The sequence below is a fragment of the Gobius niger genome, assembly GCF_951799975.1.
Source record: "Gobius niger genome assembly, chromosome: 16".
NCBI classification, from domain to species: Eukaryota; Metazoa; Chordata; class Actinopteri; order Gobiiformes; family Gobiidae; genus Gobius; species Gobius niger.
The window spans coordinates 25,565,565-25,589,221 of NC_136867.1; the positions used below are offsets into that span (position 1 = coordinate 25,565,565).

The 23,657-nt window shown below is 41.4% G+C and overlaps 1 protein-coding gene across 1 annotated transcript; it reads right to left on the minus strand.

The window, feature by feature from the left end:
• Nucleotides 1-511: 511 nt before the first annotated feature.
• cdca4 (cell division cycle associated 4) lies at nt 512-22,362 on the minus strand. Its single transcript, XM_079574302.1, has 3 exons — nt 22,162-22,362; nt 15,595-16,382; nt 512-1,723 (listed from the first exon to the last, which is right to left on the minus strand). Exons 2-3 carry the CDS (start codon nt 16,371-16,373, stop codon nt 1,021-1,023), a joined length of 1,482 nt encoding a protein of 493 aa, XP_079430428.1. The 5' UTR covers nt 16,374-16,382; nt 22,162-22,362; the 3' UTR covers nt 512-1,020.
• Between the last annotated feature and the right edge of the window lie 1,295 nt (nt 22,363-23,657).

A 23,657-nucleotide genomic window follows, 5' to 3' on the forward strand; every position in this document is an offset into this window, starting at 1 on the left:
GTGCCATTCTGCGTTTTAGAAAGTCTTTGGTGTGTAGTCCACGAAAACTCCAGGTTTCTCCACCCAAAGTTCGTACGTCCACGGCTTTTCTTAAGAAATGTAAATGCTGACTATCTCCCAATAATAAGGGAAACCGTTACTTACGCCCCCCCCAGGCTGTACGGAGCGTAGTAATCGAAGAAAACTTTCCATTTATCATCAACCAGGGGCTGATTGAAGCAAGACAGGGACTCGGGTTGTGTCTCCAATCGTTAGGTTTAGGCGTGTGCTTCCGCAAATAGTCTTTAAAAAATGGCTTAAAAATTGTTTTGGAAATGTAATGCTCCATCTCATTTCGGACCGAGTTTGGGTTTGTAGTGAACTTGGTGCGAAAAGCTGTCGTATTACAAGTAAAAGTACTAGAGTAACGGAAAAGAGCAACAAACCAACTTATAATCCGTATTAGCAATGCTGAACTGAAACCGCAAAACGTCAACTTGAGCATCTTGTATCTTATTGCACTTAAAAAAATCATTGTAGTGATTGTGGATGAATATGGTCTGTCCTATTCTAATACATAATAAATGAAATGATAATATATTCAGAACCTGCCTAAAAGATCCTTGTTTTGCAGCTTCACTTTGTTACATAATACTCTGCTCTCTCGATTGGCAAGAAAGTAATTGTCACTGGACAGAGTTGCTGGTCTGCTACTTAAGTCTTTAGGAATTCAACATAGTAGTAATATAGCGGCGTATATTTGTAATTTATGTATCTGTCTAACAGTGAGTTTAAGGAGATCTGGCTCATATAATACAAACTTAGATCCTGGGTGATCATGAGAATACTCTAGGGACGGAGGATTGTCACCTTTTTAGGGCATTTCAAATTGGTCCAGCTCGATTTTTTTTGTAGAGAAAACATTACAATTAAAGGATACATTTAGAAGAGGAGCAAAATGTCTAGGGCTAGTTGTGAATACCAGATGGAGCCTTACAAATCCAAAAACATGAACATCTATATTTTACAATACTGGGATTATCAGGACTTGACGAGTATCTCCATAATGTGGTCCAGTTCGTTCAGATCTGAGATACAGGACTGCAGCGCCCCCTGCGGTTTGACTTTGAAGTCGTCGTCCGCCCACAGCGACACGCCGCTTGCCCACGCCGAGGATAAGTCTGATGTTTCGTACATGGAAGTGTCTATATCCTCAAAGATGTCATCCAGGGCTAGATCGCTGAGGTAGCCCATGGCGTTTACTGCGTCGCTAAATGCGTTGATGGTCGCCGCCGGGAGAGATTTTTGATCCAAATGGCTGTCGTCTTCCTGATGGGACGGTTCGGGAAGCGACGAAAAGCTGTCCATGTCTCCTGATTCCACACAGTTGGGACAGGTGAGCGCCACGTCCTCCTTTATGCTGTCCCTGAGAAGGCAAGACTCATGATGGCCCTGAATGTCCTCCCCTTCGCTTTGCATGTCTTCTTGCAGTTGCCGTAGTGTGTTGATGAGCAGGACGGAGCGCCTCAGGCTGAGCTCCACGCCGGCCTGAAGCTTCTCCAGACACAGCCCCAGCACCAGCTGCCTCTGCTGGGACTTGGACTGAGCCACGACGGGCCCAGCCGCGGAGGGGGCCACAGGGGGCACATTCGGGTGGGGCTTTTCCCCCGTTTCACCGTGGGCAGCATCCTCCAGCTCCTCCAGACAGCTCCACTTCCGCTTCACACCGCGACCCAACATCGGCCTAAACACAGAAACACATTGATGTCAGCCAGGATTCATTGATTTGTTCATCAATGTACAGTATATGACTATATATGTCGCAGTTTGTGATTAATTTCTTTAAAATTAAGCAAATACTGTGGTTATGGTTACTCAGTTCAAGCCTTGGACACTTCCAATACACTTTAAAGGTGCATTATGTAACTTTAATGTGAAAATAAATGTTGATATTTGTGCGTATTTGACCTTGTAGTGACCCACTGACTCTTAGTGGGCAGCATGGCGCCTTTACTTTCCATCATGATGCCTCTACAACGCTCCAGGATCACTTGTTTTGTAGGTTTTCTGGGGAGAGGGTCCGTCAGCAGTGAAAACCTTCCAAACAATTGATCCTGGAGTGTCCGACAGACCACTGTGACGTAAAGTAAAGGCGCCATGCTGACCACTCATGCAGCCATGGGGTCCCTACAAGGTCAATGCACTAGTATCGGATTAATATAACCAGCCACTCACTCACTACATTCATTCTGGCCTGTCTTTAGTGGTAGGGGAAACCGGAGTACCTGGAGGAAACCTACACAAGCACAGGGAGAACATGCACACGACAACAGAAAGGCCCCATTCAGGTGGGAATCGAACCTGGGACCGAGCCACCCAATAACAATAAGTAATAAATTAAAACTTAAACACTAAGAAATTAAACACTTATGGGTATGGAATGTTACTGGATATAGTATAATCTCTAGGGCTGGGACAAAATATCGAATCGGACTTGGATCGCAATACTTTGTGCAATACCAAAAATCGATACTTTAGATATATGTTTGGAGGCATTTTTATCACGTACTCCTTTGTTTTCCAGTAACAGCACTTTTCAATCTAAACACTTCAGTAAATGTCAAATGGCATTTGGTTTATAAAGTTTGGACACATGACCCTTTACACATTTTAAGGTAGACATATCACTTATTATAATTACTGTATCGCAATACGTATCGTATCGGCCCCTGGGTATCGTGATATGTATCGGATCGTGACAAAAGTGGATCGTCCCAGCCCTAATAATCTCTGCAGATGAGCAAACCGCACACAGTCCATTCTTCAATATCGAATTAGTGAACCATTAGTTGAGTAATGTGCTCAATTAAACTGAACAACAAATCACAAACCAAAAGCATTTTAGGTCCAATAATAAAACCTCTCTAAAAGCATCAAAGTGGTGTCAGTCCTGCTCCTGCCATCTCGCTTTGTGGCGTTTTTCCTTCTTACTCAGTTAAACAAGTCCTTGAAATTATAACCAAAGATATCACAAGGACAAAACAACGTGAAGAAAATGTTCGAGCCCAGTGTCACGCTGGACTGGACGACTCCCCCACCGGACAGCGGAGTGTACGTGGAGCGGCGCAGCAGCCTGAATTTGAACATGACTAAAGCACATTCCTCTGCGCCTCCTCTGCTGTGAGTCACCGTGAGCTGGCCTTTACTCATCTGCAGACACTGGGCTGGGCTCCTTACCTGTCTGTTCACCTGCGCTACATCGATACACTTGAACTACCGCCTTCACTTTCAGAATTACAGGGAATTAAAGACTAGGTTGTTTTTTCAGTACTTCCTTAATCAGTTTGACTTGTAGCAGGCAAGGCTAAAATAATGATCTATTTTACTTACTGGCCTATTGAGTTTGGGATTTAATGTTTTAAATTTAAGCATGTGGTGTTTGATTGCAATATACAGTGGGGAAAAAAAGTATTTGGCCAAAATCCAATAGAATGTCTATGTGAAACTGACCAAATACTTTTCTTCCCCACTGTATTACAGCAATAGACGACATGTGAAAGAGGTGCTAGTGGATTTGAAACCACTACTACAAGGACTGACTCAGTACCACAACTACTTTGTGTTTCTTACAGGCTACTCCTGACACAATGGGGAGCAGACTATCCTTATTTAAAATATGACTTATTAGCACTTAAAAACACTGTGCAATGTCTGATAACTTCACCATACTAGCTGGTAATACTTCAAACCCAAGTTACAAGTCAATATAGTGCACAAATATCTTAACTTTTGAAAGTACTTCCACTGATACTAGCACGATTCCTTATTTACCTATTACTAATCACTTACTGTAGTACGTACCGATAACTTACGTCCACTATTTGTAACCAGAAGTGCAATTTATGATCCAAAACCTGTACTTGAGTCTACAGTGCAAAGCAAAACCTGAACACATTTGTCTTTTGGCCAAGCAGCAGCAGCAGCAGTTGCATGCCAGTAGTGCAATAGTCACCTCACTTTGCAGGAGAGCTCTGTCAGACCTTTGCACCAAACTTACACAAATACCAAAACTACAAACTGCCTCCTCTTAACATGAAATTCAACATTCAGACCTGGCTTTTTGTAAGTAGCCGATGTTTTGTTGCAATCCATGCTGCACATAGCTAAGGCTGTGCTGCTAAAGAAGTCTGTTTACAGCTAGTGACATCCCAAAAACAACTTGTAACGTGACTTTGCTGGTTGATTTTCACTTGGAGTAGTCAACAAACCCAGCAAATATTGAAAAAAAAAGAAAAAAAAAGAAACAATTGTAATGCGTAATTACGTTAAGGCTTAAGTACGCACAAGTTAAGTAAAAAATTAGGCCTATCTAAAAAAAAAACAAAAAAAAAACATTGCTTTAAATTCAACACTATTACAGTATCGAAGTAAAAAGTATTCAGTTTCATTTCTCCAATAGGCTACTCACTTGGGTCAGCCTACGATCTTACACACCCCTACTACTCCATAGAACTGTCTGGAAAACGCTTTATAAATTACTACGAGACAACGCAACAGCATTAAAATGTTATAACCCGACTATTACGCGATTATTACGTTATTACGAAGTTGTAGCCCGATTTTCATTGAAGGATACTCTATGTCCGCAGAGGTCCTAAGATCACCCTTTGAGCTTTTTCTGGACTCGGCTGGAAAACGCCACCGCTTCGTATCTGATCAACTTTGAGCAACTTGACGCGGTTTCGTCTCCGCGACGGCGAGCGTGACATTCGCGCGTACCTTACGTGTCCTTGGAAGCCGTCATGAGCTCCGTGGATCGGTCACCGCTGGTTTCGCTTCGCCGCCGCCGCGTTCATGCGCCTGGGGTCGGGGGAATGAGAGGGAGGAATGTACGGTGGGACCGCGGCGAACCCCGAGCGCAGGCTGCGGGAGGAGGGAGCGCGAGGGGGGGGGGGGGGGGGGAGGGGGCGGCACCGGAGCGGCAGACGCGCGGTGATTGGCCGGCGCGGACACCCGTCAAACCCCCCTCCGCCTCCAGCACGGGGCAGCGAATGTGCGGCTTACGAGCGGCAGGAGCCAGGCCCAGCTGCTGCCGCCTTCACGGAAGAACAGAGCACGGAAACACGTGAGCGGCTACAGTGGGAGAAACGTGTGGAAATCATCGGCGATAACGCAGCCTACACTTCAGCGGTTAATGCTGAGTTTGGTTGTAGGAGAGCGTTTCTCATAATGTCCTGGGACAGATCCGTCCCAACCCGGGGCTTCGGGAAATTGAGGTTTCCTGAGGGTTAGGGAAAAGAGGCCCCAATTAGCCTCTTAACCCCCACCTGAACCGAGCACATTTTCTCCGGTTTGAAAACCCAACAAAAGAGCAACAAAAATGTGACAAAACTGTGACAAAAAAGTAACGAAAGTATGATAAAAAAGTGCAAAAAAAATATTGCGGAAAGGTGTTGTAAATGCAACAAAAAATCCACAAAATAGAAGCAGAAAAGTGACAAAAATGTGGCAAAAATGTGACGAAAAAGTGACAAAAATGTGCCGAAAAAGTGAGAAAAATATGACGAAAAAGGGACAAAAATGTGATGAAAAAGTGACAAAAATGTGACGAAAATGTGATGAAAAAGGGAGAAAAATGTGATGAAAAAGTGACAAAAATGTGATGAAAAAGGGAGAAAAATGTGACGAAAAAGTGACAAAAATATGACAAAAAAGGGAGAAAAATGTGACGAATAAGGGAGAAAAATTTGATGAAAAAGGGACAAGAATATGATGAAAAAGGGACAAAAATGTGACAAAAAAGGGAGAAAAATGTGACGAAAAAGTGACAAAAATATGACGAAAAAGGAACAAAAATGTGACGAAAAAGGGAGAAAAATGTGACGAAAAAGGGAGAAAAATGTGACGAAAAAGTGACAAAAAGGGACAAAAATATGACGAAAAAGTGACAAATTTTGTGCCAAAAAGGGACAAAAATATGACGAAATAGTGAGAAAATTATGACGAAAAAGGGAGAAAAATGTGACTAAAAAGGGAGAAAAATGTGACGAAAAAGTGACAAAAATGTGATGAAAAAATGACAAAAATGTGACAAAATAGGGAGAAAAATGTGACAGAAAAGTGACAAATATATGACGAAAAAGTGAGAAAAATATGACAAAAAAGTGCCAAAATTTGTGCCAAAAAAGGGAGAAAAATATGACGAAAAAGTGACAAAAATATGACGAAAAAGGGAGAAGAATATGGCGAAAAAGTGACAAAATTTGTGACGAAAAAGTGACAAAAATATGATGAAAAAGGGACAAAAATATGGCAAATAAAGTTACAAAAATGAAACAAACAAATCCACAGAAAAGCAACAGAAAAGCGATGAAAAAGTGACGAATGTGCGACGAAAGCACACAAAAAAGCTGTGGGAAAAAAATTCTAAAAAGTGACGACAGTGCAGCAACAATGCAAGGAAAAAGATCAGTTTAGATGAGTTTTGTAGGTCTTAGCTTTCAAATGAGGTGTCATGATAGGCTTTTAGATTTGGGTAAAGCTCAACTGGAGAAAATGCACTCGGTTAAGAGGTTTGACTTTACAGATTCACAAGGGTTAATTGCGTTGTCACTGTAATCTTACACACAATATCAACAGAATAAATCTAAAAAATAAGGGAGAAACGAATGAGTAGAGTAATTAGTTGAAAATAAAGCAAAAATAATTAAGAGTTCAGGAAAATAATCATAATCATACATTTTATAACACCCAAGGTCACCTTACATGAGATACAGTGATAAAATCACAACAGGACATAATAAAAGCCCATCAAAGTGAGTAGCTAAGTTAAATAAGTGGGTTTTGAGGTGAGATTTAAAAAGGGTCAGAGTGGTCACTACTATTGCCTCTACTACATCTACTGTTACCATGGAGATCCGCCATGTTTGTGGCTGTTGGCATACATTTTCCATAGACTAACGTTAGCTAAAAACAGTAGCGAAGAAAGAAGCCATGGAACAACTTGGTTAGCTGTTGAGTCACTACTGGTAAAGACATAAACACACTGCGGTGTCCGAGTATTTTAATGTGACCAATAGCTCCAGTATTTTACCTTTTAATATCTCTATTAGTTTATTGCTGTAATTATTTAATCATTTATCATTAAAAAAAAAATCTATTTAATGATTAGTGTGCTAGATTATCATTACCTCTGCACTTAATATAAATGGCTTTCTAAATGACTTTATAGTTAACCCATGAAAGCCAAGCGTACCATTAGTTCAACACATATCGATTAGCAAGAATCTGTTCGCACGCTTTCGAATCTTTGATGCACCGTCAGTCAGTTGGAGCCGATGCTGGTAATCCCCTTGGGCAAGACACCTCACCCAGCACTATAACACAGGTGTATTTGTACTGTATACGTAGCAGCCAGGTTACCCTTTCTTAAAAGCAATGTATGACTTTAATGCATGTCAATTGCTTTTTTGTTTTTATTTTGCAATTTTGCCTTTACACACCCTGTGGATTTCTTGCACATTGGTAATAAACACTTTTTTTTTTTATGAACATTGTGCGCCATTTCTCTGCAGGTGCTCTCCAGACGGTGAGAACATTTGAAGTCTCCCAGTGTCCCTGAACGCACCGTGTTAAAGGGACAGATGACGCAGGAGGAAGAGGAACCACATGACAGGAAGACGTGGGGAAGGCAAGCTCCATATAAGGGCACTGTTCGTTCACGTTTTTTACTGTGATTCTTTCCCTGACGACTGCCTCGGCCTCACTTCTGCTTTTTTAGCCTCTTCTCACCAAAGGAAATATTTCATCTAGTCTATTTTTGGTGTATTACTCCTCCTGTACTACACCTTATGCAGTAATAATGAACTGTACCACTGTAAGCTGAATAATATGCAAAGTAGTTCATTCCAAACCATTCATGCTCTTTCCTCATTCACCCATTAGACCTTCATTTTCCCTAATACTTAAGTTGGGGATATTAAAAGGTTTCCCACATTCTCACCCAAAATTTAGCTTACAATGCTTCAATAAGGAGAAAAAAAAAAAAAATCAATAGATTGTTAGGTGATCTACATGACAGGGCCGGCCCGGGCATAGGCGACCTAGGTGGCTGCCAAGAGCGCCATCTTCTGGGGGGGCGCCAGGTTTAACCCTACGAGATCCATGACCCGCCATCTACAACATCGCCAACTACACTGTCACAGAAAGTAATAGAGACCTGAAGTGTTTTGTGTTGGAAACTAGAGATTTCAAGCTTTCAAAGGAGCTCTCTTTGGTTCTCCACGTCTTCGGGAAGCTGTATAATATCGCTGTGAAATTTTAGGGGAAATCCACAAAGTAGTCAGCTTTATTTTTGACAGTTGTTATATATGTTTTAAGGCTGTAAAACCCCTCACCACACACTTTATACAGTTTTCTCACTAGTTCATACGGGTTCTCTCTTATGCCTGTGTGATTTTTTTTTGTGTTATAACATTTTTTTATGTCGTGAGCTGCACTCGTCTCCACTTTGCGATTGTTCAAACTAAGAGACAAACATAGCTACGACCAAAATTTTATCGTAGCAGTTTCAGGCTTCAGAAGGCGTGTGTTTAGCTGAGGAGATCGCCACATGCTTGCGTTGTTTATTTTCGCGGAAAAGTGCAGGGAAAGTCCTGTAAAATGCGGAGTCTGACCCGCTCACTCTGGCACTCTGGTGTGCGCTGATGTGTTGACGGGATAATGACAGATCCTCTGCAGCGAGAGGATGGCTCACTTTACAACTAGCCAATCAGGACACAGAACATACGCTGTAAAAAAATCGAAACAGCAAGGCCGCGAAAGATGAACCGCTTGTACTACGGTACTACACTTCACAACCGCAGTCGTTGTGGGCGGCGCCCCCACAGATGTACACGTTGTACAGAATGTCATTAAATGTTTTGTAGGCCACGATGAGAACAAATGTGGACAAATGCTGCCTTCTAGTGGGGGTTATGGAATCATTCAGAGGTGCCAAGGCAAATAATGCAGGAATTAAGCAGCTAAAAGACGAACTATGAAGGTGAGCAACGTGTAAATGTTATGCTAACACCAGCTAATGTTGCGCTAATAGTGGCTAAATGCTAATAGTGCCAAAATCCCCTTTTAGAACAGCGGTATGATGTTGTGAAATATTAAATCCGTATGACCTGCATAGTGAGGGCTGTCCTCTCTCTCGTTGGACAATCAGAGGGCAGCGTCTGTCACGTTAGTCTGGTTCGGCACGCTTTGGCCACAGCCAGAGATAGGTGAAAAAAGTATACCTGGTCAGACCGGTTTGGCCCTGGCCTCGGCAGTCGAAAAGATCACCCAACCGGGTTGACCAGTAGGGTCTTAAGGCTCATTCATACTTCACAAGACGCAAGAACTTCTTGTTCTTGCACCCTGAGCTGCAGAACAAAATGAAGTCACTTTTGCCTTGTAGCCATGGAAACATTTTGTAACTGACGACAGTTCCAGGGTGACAAGGTAAAAGTGACTTCATTTTGTCCTGCAGCTCAGGGTGCAAGAACAAGAAGTTCTTGCGTCTTGTGAAGTATGAATGAGCCTTTAGGGTCTGCCAGTGTAAAAACAGCGTCTCTTCTCTGCTTCCATCTCGCTGGATATTGGCAGGAACGGGAACTCGCTTGTCGCATCCAGAGCATCCCAAACATGCTCACTGGGTGACATGTCCGGTGAGTAAACTGGTCATGCAAGAACTAGAATGGACGGTATCTGTGTGCAGACCCATCCAATAAAGCAAAACTGAGTATGTCCGAGTGGCCTTTTATTGTAGACAGCCTAAGGCACGCCTGGGCAATATTCATGTGTTGAATCTTAATCTGCCACACCTGTGAGGGGGATAGTTTCTCTCGGCAAAGGAGAAGTGCTCACTGATAATATTAAAGAGAAATGGGAAGAATAGAAAGTGCTTCATGTATTTGAGTTCAGTGCATGACAAACGTATTGTATTTTACATTTTTGTTCCGTGCATATGTTTGTGTTCACAGAATTGAAGTTTATCTTTACTTGTCTTTAATACATTTACATTATTCTAAAACATGAAATACCAAATACTCGCTGTGGTTATGTGGTTTATAGTGAGGCTGCCAAACTGCACCATCGGCTCTTTCGACCACCACCAACCACTCGCTCACGCACTCCCGTCTCACAGGCAAAGTGGGTGAAGTGTCTTGCCCAACGACACAACGTCAGTCTGCACCACTCAGAGACGGGATTGTTGATTTCTTGTTGCATTCATGAATTTTCTGACCAACCGAGCCACTGTCGCCGCCAAAGTTAGAAAGAATAACACTGTGCTTTATTCAGTTCTTCCCTGTTCCTTCTCCCCACAGTGCGCGTCTCTGATGGTTCGTCTTCCCCTGGGCGGCTGTTCTGCTGAATCACCGAGGCGCCATTAATCTTTAACCGAAGGGACCCAAGATTTGGCTGCAGTCCAATGTGCACCGTAAGCTAAAAACTCAATACACCTTTTCATAGTTTTAAACCCGCACTTTTCCCCATTAAAAAAAAAACAACATTAACGAAGCGTGGTTTGAGATGTTTTCAGTGGTTCGCGGAGCTTAGGTTGTTTATGTTCAGAGATTAATGGACGTGTGGATAAAGCGGTTGCATTGTTGTTGAAGGCAGAGGCTCGAACTGCGTGTCATGTGAGAGCATGTGAGGCGCTTCAGACAAAAAACTGCAACCAATGAGAAAACATCACTTTATGTAAGGGCTGTGACATTGATCGTAAATAACGTTTTTATTTTAATTCTTGCAATAGGGATATAATTTAGATAATACTGTGATCTGCAAAATGTATCTGTCTCCATTGATTGTACATGTAGAAAACCTGCTGCCAACCCAGTAGTTTGGAGTGGGGTTCACAAACTTTTTTTTGGCTGGGACCCAAAAAATTAAACAACTCTGGACCCCCATTACTTTAAGTCATTCTCTCTACTACTACTCTACTTTAGGGCAGAAAAAAAAACGTTTTAAAGGGATATTTCAGAATTTTTGACATAGGGCCTCATTTCCTACTTACAGAATAATGTTTGGAATATAACTGACCTTGCATCACATGAATTACCGCATTTTGAGGGACTATTTTCTAGCAGATCACTCCGCCGCTGCGTAGCTTATACAACCACGAAGCTGATGCTGCTCAAATTTAAATTATTTTAAATGCAAAATGTTTAAAATTACTCTATCGACACAGACATTTATATGGTTAGTCTGGTGTTATGAGTGATTTGCCTCAGGTGCACTGTGGAGCGGGTCAGGCTGTTTTTAATGCAGGCTAGCTGATACCATAGAAATGCACTAGCCTTGCACTAGCCTAGCGCCACAAAACTCTTCAAACATAAGAAATGCATGAATTACAAAAAAAAATTATCTCCAGAAATCAGCAACACTCTGGATAACTAGGAAATGAGGCCCTATGTCAAAAATCCTGAAATATCCCTTTAAGTTATTCCCTCTTAAAGGAACAGGCCACAGTTTTTACATACTGAGATATGTTCTTACCTGAGCTTAGACAAGTTGATGTGTACCCGTCTGGTCTTTGAGTGTGCCCTCAGTCACGTAAAACAACCAAAGATGTTGGCCTCTCACATTCCTATAGCTCCAAACGAGGTGAAGTTAGAGCAGCCAAGCTCTTCCACAGGCACAAAGACCAGACAGGTCTATCAACTTGTCTAAGCTCAGGCAAGAACATATCTCAGTATGTAAAAATGGTGGCCTGTTCCTTTAAGCTACTTTAGGGCAGAAAGAAAACATTTAAAAATTAAGTTAATATGTGTTTTAACTGAAAGGATTTCACAAATTATGTGCTGTTACATTCAAAAATATACTATAAACTGTAGCATTTTCTTTTTATTTCATCTTGAAATCATCTGGGCGGGGGTGCCCAAGGCCCCGCAAGCCCCCGAGAGGTCCCGACCCCCATTTTGGGAACCACTCGTTTAGAGATCTTTTTTGTCTGCTTTTGCACTCTCTAAATCTCTCTCTCCTCTGAAATATGCCTAAGGATTTAATCTCAAATTAAAATGTAAAAAGGAGATCTAATCACAATAGTGATGGAAAATGGAAATGTTCTTTATCCTTAACAAAATATTAACTTGATGATCAACTTCTATTGATTTGGTTTTGATTATTTGCTGGGGTAACTTCCGTGAGGAGCTACCCCAGCAAATAATCTGCCCCCCAGCCGGCATGGGAATTTTATTGATTTGGCTTTGTTGAGTAACAGCTGTTCTCTCCCGTTTGTTGAAGGCAGCAGCTGCCACTCACTGCTTTGTTTGAGCTGGTGCTGATTTGAAAATAGATAAAATGGTAGATTGCATTACTCCTAAAGGCTCCATATTCTGCAAAAATAACCCTATATTCTGCTCAAACAATTTTTTTTCCATCTTTATGCTGATCCCTCATCAACTTGGTGTCATCCGTGTACATTGGAATGATTCTATGTAGTTTTTCAAATCATTTGCTCCTCACCTGCTGATGTCATGAGGTGGTGCTCCGCTGCATTTAAAGTCCAGACACCTTCACGTGACTCGTTGATGTCAACGTTCCAGTTGCCTATATATCGGTCGGCCGATATATCGGGCCTATATTAAGGTATTTTCAATATCAGCTAATCAAAAGGCCGATATCTCTGGAACCGAAAGTGACGAGACTTCCCGTTTTTTGCACTGGAAAGAGCTCACAAGTTCCTCGGCCTTTGGGGAGAAACATCACAGTGAAAAGCGGTCACAAGTTACAAATATTTGTATATATTTTATGTTGTAGACTTTTGCGTATAATTTCGTAACCATAAGAGATAGAGACTCACCTTTTTTGTTTTGGAATCTACCGATTTTCGTCTTTCAAACAAGCTCCCTCTGAAGCACCTTCTAAACATGAATATACAGCGCCCCCTGCTGTCACAGTTCAGCACTGACAAGTTTTGAAGCATCATACACAGGATATTAGACGAGGCATTTTTAAAAAAAAATGACTAAAAATATATTTTGGCATCCACATTGGGTGAGCTCTATTTGATATATTTCTATATTTCTATGATTGAAACCTTAACTTTAATAATAGTTTAACTGTAGGCTATTTGAGAGATTAAAAAAAAATAACATGAAATAAAATTATTTAAAGGGACAACATGGATGTCATTTTTTTTACTCACTTCTGCCACCTCAGGTCTTATGCTTAACTGCAGTCTCTGTTAAAGTGACTAGATGCAAGTTGGCCATTTTATACTCACTACTGCCACCTCAGGTCTTCCGTGTAACTGCAGCTTCTATATTAAGCTTGTGCATGACGGCACCTCGGCCCCAAAGTAACACCTTTTTGAGTGACAGTGCAGGATTTTAGCGGCAGTTGTGGTGAACAGGTCTGAGCTCATTCTACACATTAGGACATTGCCGGAGCATGGAAGGGGTGGAAAATAAATAATTTTAACATTTCTAAAATCTGTCTCGTCCCTTTAAATTATCGGCCAACCCCCCCGTATATATGTATTGAACCCTAAAAACCCATATCGTTCGAGGCCCTAATATATATCCACATTTGTGAGAAGGCACAATTAATAGCAAAGTCACTGTGGTTTCAAAAATGTCACAATTTTCCGAGTTTAGATATTCTAGCCCAATCTTTAAGTTGCTTTAAATGGTAAACGGTCACATTTACATAGCGTCTTTCTACCTGTTTAGGCACTCAAAGCGCTTTACATCAAGGAACCGCTCACCCATTCACACGCTCATTCATACACCAGTGTACGCAGACACTGGAGGCAAGGTGGGTGAACTGTCTTGCCCAAGGACACAAGGACAGTGTGCACCTCTCTCTTTGCTTACAGCTTGTCCTCTCTTGAAACGGATCAAATCTGCAAATTAAAAGGTTAAAAAAAAAAAAAAAGTAACCACACAGTAATATTTGCACCTTTTATTATAAAAAATATTTACAAAGATGCTGCAATGTTTTTTTTTCCTTAATATAAAAAATGCATACATTTTACAACAGTAATTAAAGTCTTTGAAGATCTAGCTCCCATTCAGACCATGTGACATCCTTCAGGAGTGTTGCGGTAAGGTCAAGCGTGTCGTAATACTGTATTCTCGTCAATACATTGAGTTTGCCTGAGTTAATCTCTTCATCACAATAATAAGGAACAATTTTGATTTTTTTTTCTTTTCCACATCTTTAGGAGAAAGGCAACTGTTTGCATAAAGGAGTTTTTATCTTAATACAATCATTTTGAATTGACAGAGCTGCATAGTGAATTGATAGTAACCCGGTTATTACTCTAAAAGATACAAATGTGATGAATTAAAAGGTACTGCATTCAAAAACTGAGGGCTTATTGAGATCATTCCGATGGGCCTCATGGTTGCTTTCTGAATATGGCGAAGCGTGTACCTAGATATAATAAATACAATAAATAAACAATAAATTAGACGGGTTAAAACACGGTCTTCATTTGCAGTTCGAACAAATGAGACAAAGAAATATGGCTTGAGGATGCAGTTTTCACCCGGGCTTCTCCAAAATGCACAAGGAAAAATCAGTTATTAGTTTGTGTGAAAGAGCTGGAAGTGTCCGCTCTGTGTAAAGCTCTGAAGTAAAATGAAACAGCGCCTTTAGAAAATGTGCCGCGCCGCAGAGGGCACTTTACAGTCGACTTTACCAAACCGTGGGAAGACACTGTCTCGAGTCTGGCTACATTAAAATCTTAAAAACCACCTGGGAGGGAACAAAAATAATAATATCAAATGATACTTGCAAAATCCCCCAGCTGTATAATGCAAAAAAATATATTTCTATATACATATACGTACATATACATATAATCCATCCATAATTGCTCAAATCTTTAGGAAAATATGCATTGATTCATAGATTTGGATTTACAATTTGTTCTGTGTGGATGTAGTGTGTGACTTGTTCCTCAGTTCATGTAACAATAAATAGAGACGGACAGAAAGGCAGAGTCCCGCAGGACGAGAATGAGAGAGATACAAGACGTAAACATGAAACGAATACAGGATCAGGTCTGACGGTAATTATCTGCGCCTTCACTGAGTTTTGGACCCAATGACAATGTAGGAAACTAACTGACCCAAAGGCCTCGGCACAGGGCTGGGCGACAAACCATTAAGGCTGTAAAAACATTAAAATACCTCTATCTAAATTTATAAATGTGACTATATTTGTAAACTTTATAAAGTCTTTGAATAGCGAAACTGTTGACAATGCCTTTTGCACTGATATGCAAATAATTCAGTTTTAATATTATTTTAAAGTATTTATTTAACAAATTTGAGGTTCAAATGCAACTGTTGCATTTGCAAGTGCTGTCTCTGCATTTGCATATTGCACATACACAGTGATCCTTTAACCAAATTCTGGCCACGGTTTTGGTGCAAACCACAGCAATAATTTCATACTGGGCCCAGCCCCACTGTGCGTGTGAATAATATGAGCTACCTGCCTGGTGCAAATGTGAAGAAAGGCCTAGTGTAGAAACTAACCACGGCTCTAAGCCCAAATAATCTCAGTTAATTTCCCACTTTGTCTCCAAACTCTGACATCTGTAACAAGAGTCTCTGGCCTCGAGAGCCTCAGGAGCCTACAATGATCTCCATGATGTGGTCCAGTTCATTGAGGTCCGAGCGGCAGCTGGTGCTGGAGCTGAGCGCAGGGCTGTGGGACAGAGACTCTAACAGGTCATAGGGGCCCATCTTTGGGCTCTGCATCAGTACTGTGTCCAGGTCGTAGTAGGATGGGTCCACGTCTGAAAACAGCTCCTCCAGAGCGGGGTCAGGGGGCGGCTGTTTTATTTCAAAAGTCCCAAAAACCTGCTCCGTCCTGGGCTCCTCCTCCGGCTCTGACACACTCTCCTCACTGTCCTCCTCCTCCTCTGCCTCCTCCTCCTCGTCCCAGGACGAGCTAAAAGGCCCCAGGTAAGGGGCCCCGCCCAGCTGGGGGCTCGGGGCCGCGGGGCTGTCCTCCTCCATCACCACCTCCTCCGGGAAGCTCTGCTCCAGTGCAGAGGGCACAGGTTTAGGGCTCTGAGCCGCGGGGTCCTGCCGACACAGGACCTCACTGGCCACCAGTCTGTCGGAGGGGCACTGGGACAGGGCCTGGGTCATGATCTGCCACGTCCCGTCCTGCGTCATCTCCTCCTGGATCTGCCGCACCGTGTTGGCGATCAGCACGGAGCGGCACAGGTTGGGCTCCACCAGCATGTGGCACAGCTGCAGTTTGATGAGGGACATGTCCAGCAGGGACTGTCTCTGGAGGCTGTAGGCCGAGGACAGAGCTCTCGCGGTGGGGCCCGGGGCCTCACTGGGGGCCTCCTCTCCATCGGAGAACTTACGCTTGGTGCCCTTCGGGAACATGGTGTGTGTCTGCGGCGTGAGAGAGAGGGGCAGTTAGTAATAGTAACACTACGTGCCATTTGCACACAAACAAACACACAAAATGTGAGTACAGCTAGTGAAGCAGTAAGTGCCATGTAATTAATAATGTAATGTGACATAATGAGGCTATGTGTGCACTATTTCTGTTTCAACATGAACCGCAGAGTTTAAAGTTATAGGAGCATTGTTCTCAGTGTTTGCAAGAGGCACGAGTCCGTCTACTCAGAATGTCACTGGTTTGGTGAAACAGAAGCATTGATGGATTACTAGGAAAAGATTTATGCCATAAAATAAAGCTGAGCTTATTTATTTTCTTAATCAACTGCCTCCACTGCAGCTGGTATCGTCTATGCAGGATTCAACAAGCACTGTATTTACTTTGGATTTTAAGGGTACTTAACTATAACTGTGTACTAAATGGATTCGAGTATTTTTTCCTGTGCCCCTAGAGGCCAGTGATGGAGCTTTTCTTTCCAGATAATAAGTAACAGACTGGAGTACAGCCTTTTTCTCCAAACCAGAGATGCACTGATATTGAAAATGCAGTGTTAATGCCTCATACGGTCAAGTCTCACAATGCACCCTATCCCTTTAAACTCTGCACATTTGTGTGACTAGACAACAGTAAAGTGAATTTGTTGCTTTTTCTTAAAATTTGCTATACCTTTCCTTTTGAGAGGCACGGGCATTAGCATAGCAGCTTGGTCCCGGCTGCGTCAACGCTTCAAGTACTTTTGTTTGAGCGACACGCGGCTTTAGTTCAGCACCATTTCTGCCCATTTTAGGCCAGTCTCAGGCAAGACTCCTGCTGGGCGGAACAACCACACTTTTAACAGACCACGGAGCCACCCAAAATAGCACAACTAAATGCAACGCGGCATCAAAGTTAGGACAGACTAGATAGAAAGACCAAGTTAAAAAACAACAAGAACAACACGTATGAAACACAATATTGTTTCCAACTGCCACCTGTGATTAAAAATAGTCCAATCAATCTGTAAAAAGTGCTTTTACATGAAAAAAGTGATAATGAAGAAGCAGTTACATTCAGGAAACAATACACCACCGTTACCCACTGGCTTCTACAACAGGGATCAGGTTACCCAGTCTACGCACGCCACGCTTCAAAACTAGTCGAACAAGATTTTCGCTCTTTTCACTGGGGAAGGGAGAAAAATAGTGTCAACTTCCTGGTAACACACCACTTTAAAAACACATGTCTTTAGTGGAATAATAAAACAAAACAACTGCGCCAGCGTCCGAGTCCATCTGACTTTGTCCCAAAATACCCTGATGCGAGTAAATACAGAGAGCTTTGAACAGTGGCCTGTGGCATTTAATTTTCCATTAGAGAGATAAAGGGGGCGAGTGTCCGGCTGTGTCTCCTCTGTAAGACCTGTGGGCGGGGCTTCGGCTCAATGAGCACTCTGTTTCAGGTCTCTATTTTTAAAAAGGCATCACAGAATGGAGAGAGAGGAAAAAAAAAAACACAGTGAAGAGAATTTAGGCACACGTCTGACTGTACTGCCCCAGTCCGCCAAAGTACAGTAAGTACAGCTCAGGTTAAACCCAGGCGTTTTTGACTCCATTAGAGCGTCTCCTCAAAAACACAAAATGTTCTGAAGCGGCTTTAAGGTTTACAACAGTACGTAGATAGAAGAAAATAAAGCACTTTTTGGCCAACAATATTGCATTTCTAAAAGTATTTGTTTTACCAAAGACAAGAAATATTACACAGTACAGTAATTAAAGCTCACGACAATCTTATTTGTTTATTCCGTATCTGAACACATCGGGCGCCCACATTAATATGAAATCATTTCCTTTAGACCTTTGTTCCCCCGTGTCTCCTTCCCTGTCGTAAATCCTATTGAGTTTTTCTTTCGCTTTTTGCATGCACCCACTGCTTCCTTCTTAAACCAAATACATGTAGTTACCGCACTTTAGACATAGGGCAGTATTTTTACACTACAATTTACAAAAAATAACGTAAAAAATAGAAAATTCAGATCTTACATTATTGCACTAGGCCTGACCAAGTCCTTCAAAAAAAAGAAGCTTACAATGTGGCTCCTCTCATACAGTCTTTGTGGAGCTGCCAAACAAAACCCAATGCAATTTACAATGTACATGACATTGAAAACATTTTTTTTACAGCCAACTCGACATCACATCACCAAAATGCCTTACAAAGATCAACAGTGACTTTCAATAAAAAAAGTTCCATCGGTGCCGTTATTACAACCAAACGCTACAAAAAATGTGTAGAGGTGATTTCACATTGTCTAATTTATTGATGCAATCTGTACAAAATATAAAGAATCCGAACAGATTTGTGAAAATATAGATTCCATACGAAAAGGTGGGGAGCCTATTGTTACAGCGAGCGGCTTGGGAGCCCGTGGGTCTGAGTCCTCGTTTGCATAGCGTTACATTTCCTGACAGTGGACAGAATAGAAGGGGGGGGGGGGGAAAGTCATTTCTCAAAAGCCATGGCGCCTGGAGACGTAAAATACAAAAGGATGAGAAAACAATTATAGTCGAATGGGGCATCCTCAGTGTGTGGTGTGCCCTGTTGAATAAGACAGCACTATTCTCCCTAAAGACAAGACAAGCACAAAGTAAGACATGAGTCAAGAAAATACACAATCGGGGAAAAAGTGGTACGTTAAAAACCTCACAAAATTCACTTCACATGTAAAATGACTTCAATATAATGTAAGTGAATTATTTACAAAGACGCCGATCAGGGCTGAGGGGGCCGTGGGTTTCCCTACGATGGGGTCGCAGTCGTCGCAGACAAACATTGCATCTAGTGTCTGGTGGATGATGCAACTAAACCACTGAATACTGCAAGACATTTAAAGGTTATGGTCCCTTTATTGAGGCCTAAACAGGTCGACAGAAATGGCAGAAACGATTTGAGTGATCTGGAAGGAAGACTTGTTGCTACAGAGTTTACAAGTGCTGTCATAGATGTTAGCCTTGCACTTACAATGGTGTTACAAAACCCTATTGATTAAAAGGCCCTGTATCAGATTTAGTTTTTCTAGCAGTGGAATAAAATCTGTTTTGTTTTTCAGCAGACATTGTGCGCGGTTTGTGCATCTAATTACAAAGCCTTTTTCTTCATCAATTGTGTATTGCTCCCTGACTATTGTGAAATGTACTTAGAAACTCATCCGAGAGGTTAGAATTGTGTTAAGAAAGTTTAAGAAAGAGTTTAAACCGCGATTTCATTGTTTGTAAGTACATTTAAAATAGGTAGATAGGTTTAGGGCCTTTGCCTTATTGGTACTGAGCCTTGAAAATGTGAAAGCTACACTGAAAGGTGGTCAAATGAGTATTTCAAAACCATAGAAACCTGTGTATTACAAGAACGGCAGCTTTATAATTGGAAAAACGTGTTCCCATATTCTCAATCCCTGCGTATCTTTTCACTAAAGTCACTAAAGTCTGTGTTCATAGGGCTGTCACGATAACTACAATAGCGACTTCAATAAATAACAACAGATAAACGATATATTTTTGGGCTCAATATTCATCGTGTATACATTTATTAGCATCCCCCCCCCCGTATTTTTTCTTTGTAAAACATTGATTTCTGTCATTTATACGCCTGAGAGTTGACAGTATCTAATATCGATAGAATCAATAATATCATTTATCGCGATACTTTCCTGCCTCAATGTATCGATCTTCAAATCTGTTACCGTGACAGGCCTATGCGTTCACTAAAACTCGAACTAAACACTAAATCTCTCCCTCCTGGCGCCTTCGTGGAACATCACCCGCTCATAACGGTGACCATTCGAAGTTGACAAATGAATACTTACAATCACTACAAGGACTTACGACACCGGCTCGTTTACACTACGTTACACGAGCAGACACAAAAACACAGTAGCTCTTTTCCTTTTTCCTGTAAAGACGCAAAGTTACAGGATTCGTCAAGTGACATTTAGAGACGGGTTCAAAACTCGTGTGTGTCAGTCACACCAGGAAGTGACTAATCTAGAGCAGTTCTATGTAAAAAACAGAAATGAAAGCAAAATGCACATGTTTACTATGAAGCTATAGCCAAGCACTGGTTGTTTAGACAAAAATACATCACGGGTGGATTAATAAAGAATTATGCGATTTAAAAAAACGATTTAACATGAATTTACATTGTATTTATCAGCGCTACAAATTAGACCTATTTATTTTGTTTAGCAGACTACACTGATGATTTACCTAATCCTGATTTATACTACTTCTCGGAGTATATTATTCGGTATGCCGTTACTAATTGCCCTGAGAACAATGCCAGTACACTCCCAATTTAGAAATGCAGACTGGAAAACACACAGACAACAAAAACATGTTCGGCTGTAAATATATCGTAATCGCTTTATACTCCAGGTTAAAAGCACATGAGATTAGAATAGTCAAAATAAAGGAGTGCTACAGTTTAAATCTCAATTTTACAGATGATTTCCAATTGCGAGGAACATCAGTAGCTTGTATTATTGCTCCTGTCTGCTCTCCAAAAAGCAAGAGCACACCGGCATTCGCCAAACTGGGAATAAATGACAAAAAAAGTAGAACAAATCAGTGAAATTATGAAGGAAAAGGTGGTGGGGGGAAACCCTGCTTGAGCGTTCTGTCTTTAGCTATACCTCAAGCACCAATGCCACAGTATGTTGTTTATTTAAAAAAAAAAAGCCAGAATATATATTGATAAACAAAGCTACCAGCTGCAGCCACACTGAGCAGCTGTGGCCCTCTCTCTCTGTAGGAGCCCAGAAACCAAACAAAATGCAGAGTCTCGCTTTACGTCAATGGCTGCTCGCTCACATCGGGGCCCATCCCCCACCCGCCGCTAACACTTTCTCGCTTTTCTAAATGAACAAATAAACTAAAGCCCCCGCCACATTTGAGCCCTACACCCGTGTGTGCCTTTTCGTAAACACGGATATTTCCCCCACCTGAGCGCGGTGTGCACGAGCTACGGCGGGGTTTTTAGAAAAGCGCGTTTTTTAGGGCCGCGCGCCGCGACTGCCGCATGCTTTGTCTTTTCGGCATCTGAGAAACTGAGCGACAATGAGGCCATTTTGCGCTAGAAGCTAACCACCACCGTGGCTAGTGTCTTAGCACCAGCCAGACCCCAAAAAACTACCCTTTTTATTCTAACAACAAACACTACAATAACCCACTGTGCAATCATGGCGAAGACGATTTAACACTTTTAACATTACGCGTCGCTTTTGCGCAATCATTCCCGTATTAGTGGTTTTAGATGAGGCGAGTTGATTCAAAAAGTAATGGTTTACGATTAAAAGACTTGAGAAAAGCAAGTAATAATCTGTTTTTAGGGAAGGAACTCAGAACCTAAAGCCATTTTATACCAAGTCATGCTTCAGAAATACATCTTAAGTGAACGGCGGGGGGAAAGAGGGGACTCGTTCTCGCTCCGCCGTGTGTTTAAAAGTCCGGTTTTAATGATTAAAATGGTAGTTAGTGGTTATGGTTAGTCCGGTTTCTAATACCTTTAAAAATGTGGTTAAAACACGTTTTGTTACATGGATAATTAGCCCATAGCGAGCATCCACCGCGCCGCCTCCTCCTCCTCCTCTGCCCCAAAAACACGACTTTTTCGCCGCGTTTTTTTGGGGGGGAGGATTCGTAAAGTTCCCCCCTTCTTCTTCTCTCCCCGTCATCAAGGCAAACTAGTCCACGATTATCAGTGTGAAAGGAGGAGAAGAGTGCGGGTTTACGGACTCACCTCGCGTCTGTTGTGTTATTTTACTCCCGTATCGGTCATAGGGAAAGGAGCGTCGATCGCGTTCGGATGGGGTCATTCACGCCGCGGCTTCGGACGGTGAGCTCAGCCGCCTGTGCTGCTGCTGCTGCTGCTGCGGTGTGTGGAGAGACAGGGCTGTGTGGAGGGAGCAGCCGAGGCACACGGGGCTCCGGAGGAAACGAGAGGGGGAGGGGAGCCACACACACACTTCTGACCGGGATTCCTACACCAGGGGCGGGGCTACGGCCGCTGCAGCCGCGGAGCAGCCCGGGGGGAAGCAAAGGGGGCCCGAAGAATACACCTGTTTAAAAATAAGAAATGGGGATGTGAAATGTGAGGAATGACATTGTAGTATGTGGTAACTGTTTTGACTATTACAGTAACAGGGTTTCTACAGTTTAATGTGTTTCAGTGCCATTGTAACCTCTTAAACCCCGCCTTAACTTTGTTGCATTTTTCTCACTTTATTTGTTAAATTTTAGTTACTTTTTTGTACATTTTTGTCACTTTTTTGTTTCATTTTTGTTACTTTTTTGTACATTTTAGTCACTTTTTTGTTGCATTTTAGTCACTTTTCAATTACATTTTTGTCACCTTTTTGCTACATTTTTGTCACTTTTTAGTTACATTTTTGTCACTTTTTTGTTGCATTTTAGTCACTTTTTAGTTAAATTTTTGTCACTTTTTTGTTGCATTTTAGTCACTTTTTTGTTGCATTTTAGTCACTTTTCAATTACATTTTTGTCACCTTTTTGCTACATTTTTGTCACTTTTTAGTTACATTTTTGTCACTTTTTGTTGCATTTTAGTCACTTTTTTGTAAAATTTTTGTCACTTTTTTGTTTCATTTTAGTCACTTTTTTGTTGCATTTTAGTCACTTTTCAATTACATTTTTGTCACCTTTTTGCTACATTTTTGTCACTTTTTAGTTACATTTTTGTCACTTTTTGTTGCATTTTAGTCACTTTTTTGTAAAATTTTTGTCACTTTTTTGTTTCATTTTAGTCACTTTTTTGTTGCATTTTAGTCACTTTTCAATTACATTTTTGTCACCTTTTTGCTACATTTTTGTCACTTTTTTGTTGCATTTTAGTCACTTTTTTGTCACTTTTTTGTTGCATTGTGGTCACTTTTTGGTTAAATTTTGTCACTTTTTTGTTAAAATTTTGTCACTTTTTTGTTGCATTTTTTGTCACTTGTTTGTTACATTTTTGACAATTTTGTTTTACATTTTTGTCACTTTTTGGCTGCAGTTTTGTCATTTTTTTGCTGATTTTTTGTCACTTTTTTGTTACATTTTTTTCACTTTTTTGTAACATTTTTGTCACTTTTTTGTTACATTTTTGTCTCTTTTTTGTTACACTTTTTTCACTTTTTTGTACATTTTTTGTCGCATTTTAGTCACTCACACACAATCTGAATAAAAATAGAACAACATCACAAATCGAGTGGCAAAACAAAGACTAACATATTATAT

Bases quoted from the DNA above. Each gene is read 5' to 3' on its own strand.
- cdca4 (XM_079574302.1), bottom strand. From the start codon at position 16,373: ATGTTCCCGAAGGGCACCAAGCGTAAGTTCTCCGATGGAGAGGAGGCC. The intron at 1,724-15,594 runs AGGCTCTCGAGG...TTCTGTGTTTAG, and splicing joins GAGATCATTGTAGGCTCCTG to GCCGATGTTGGGTCGCGGTG.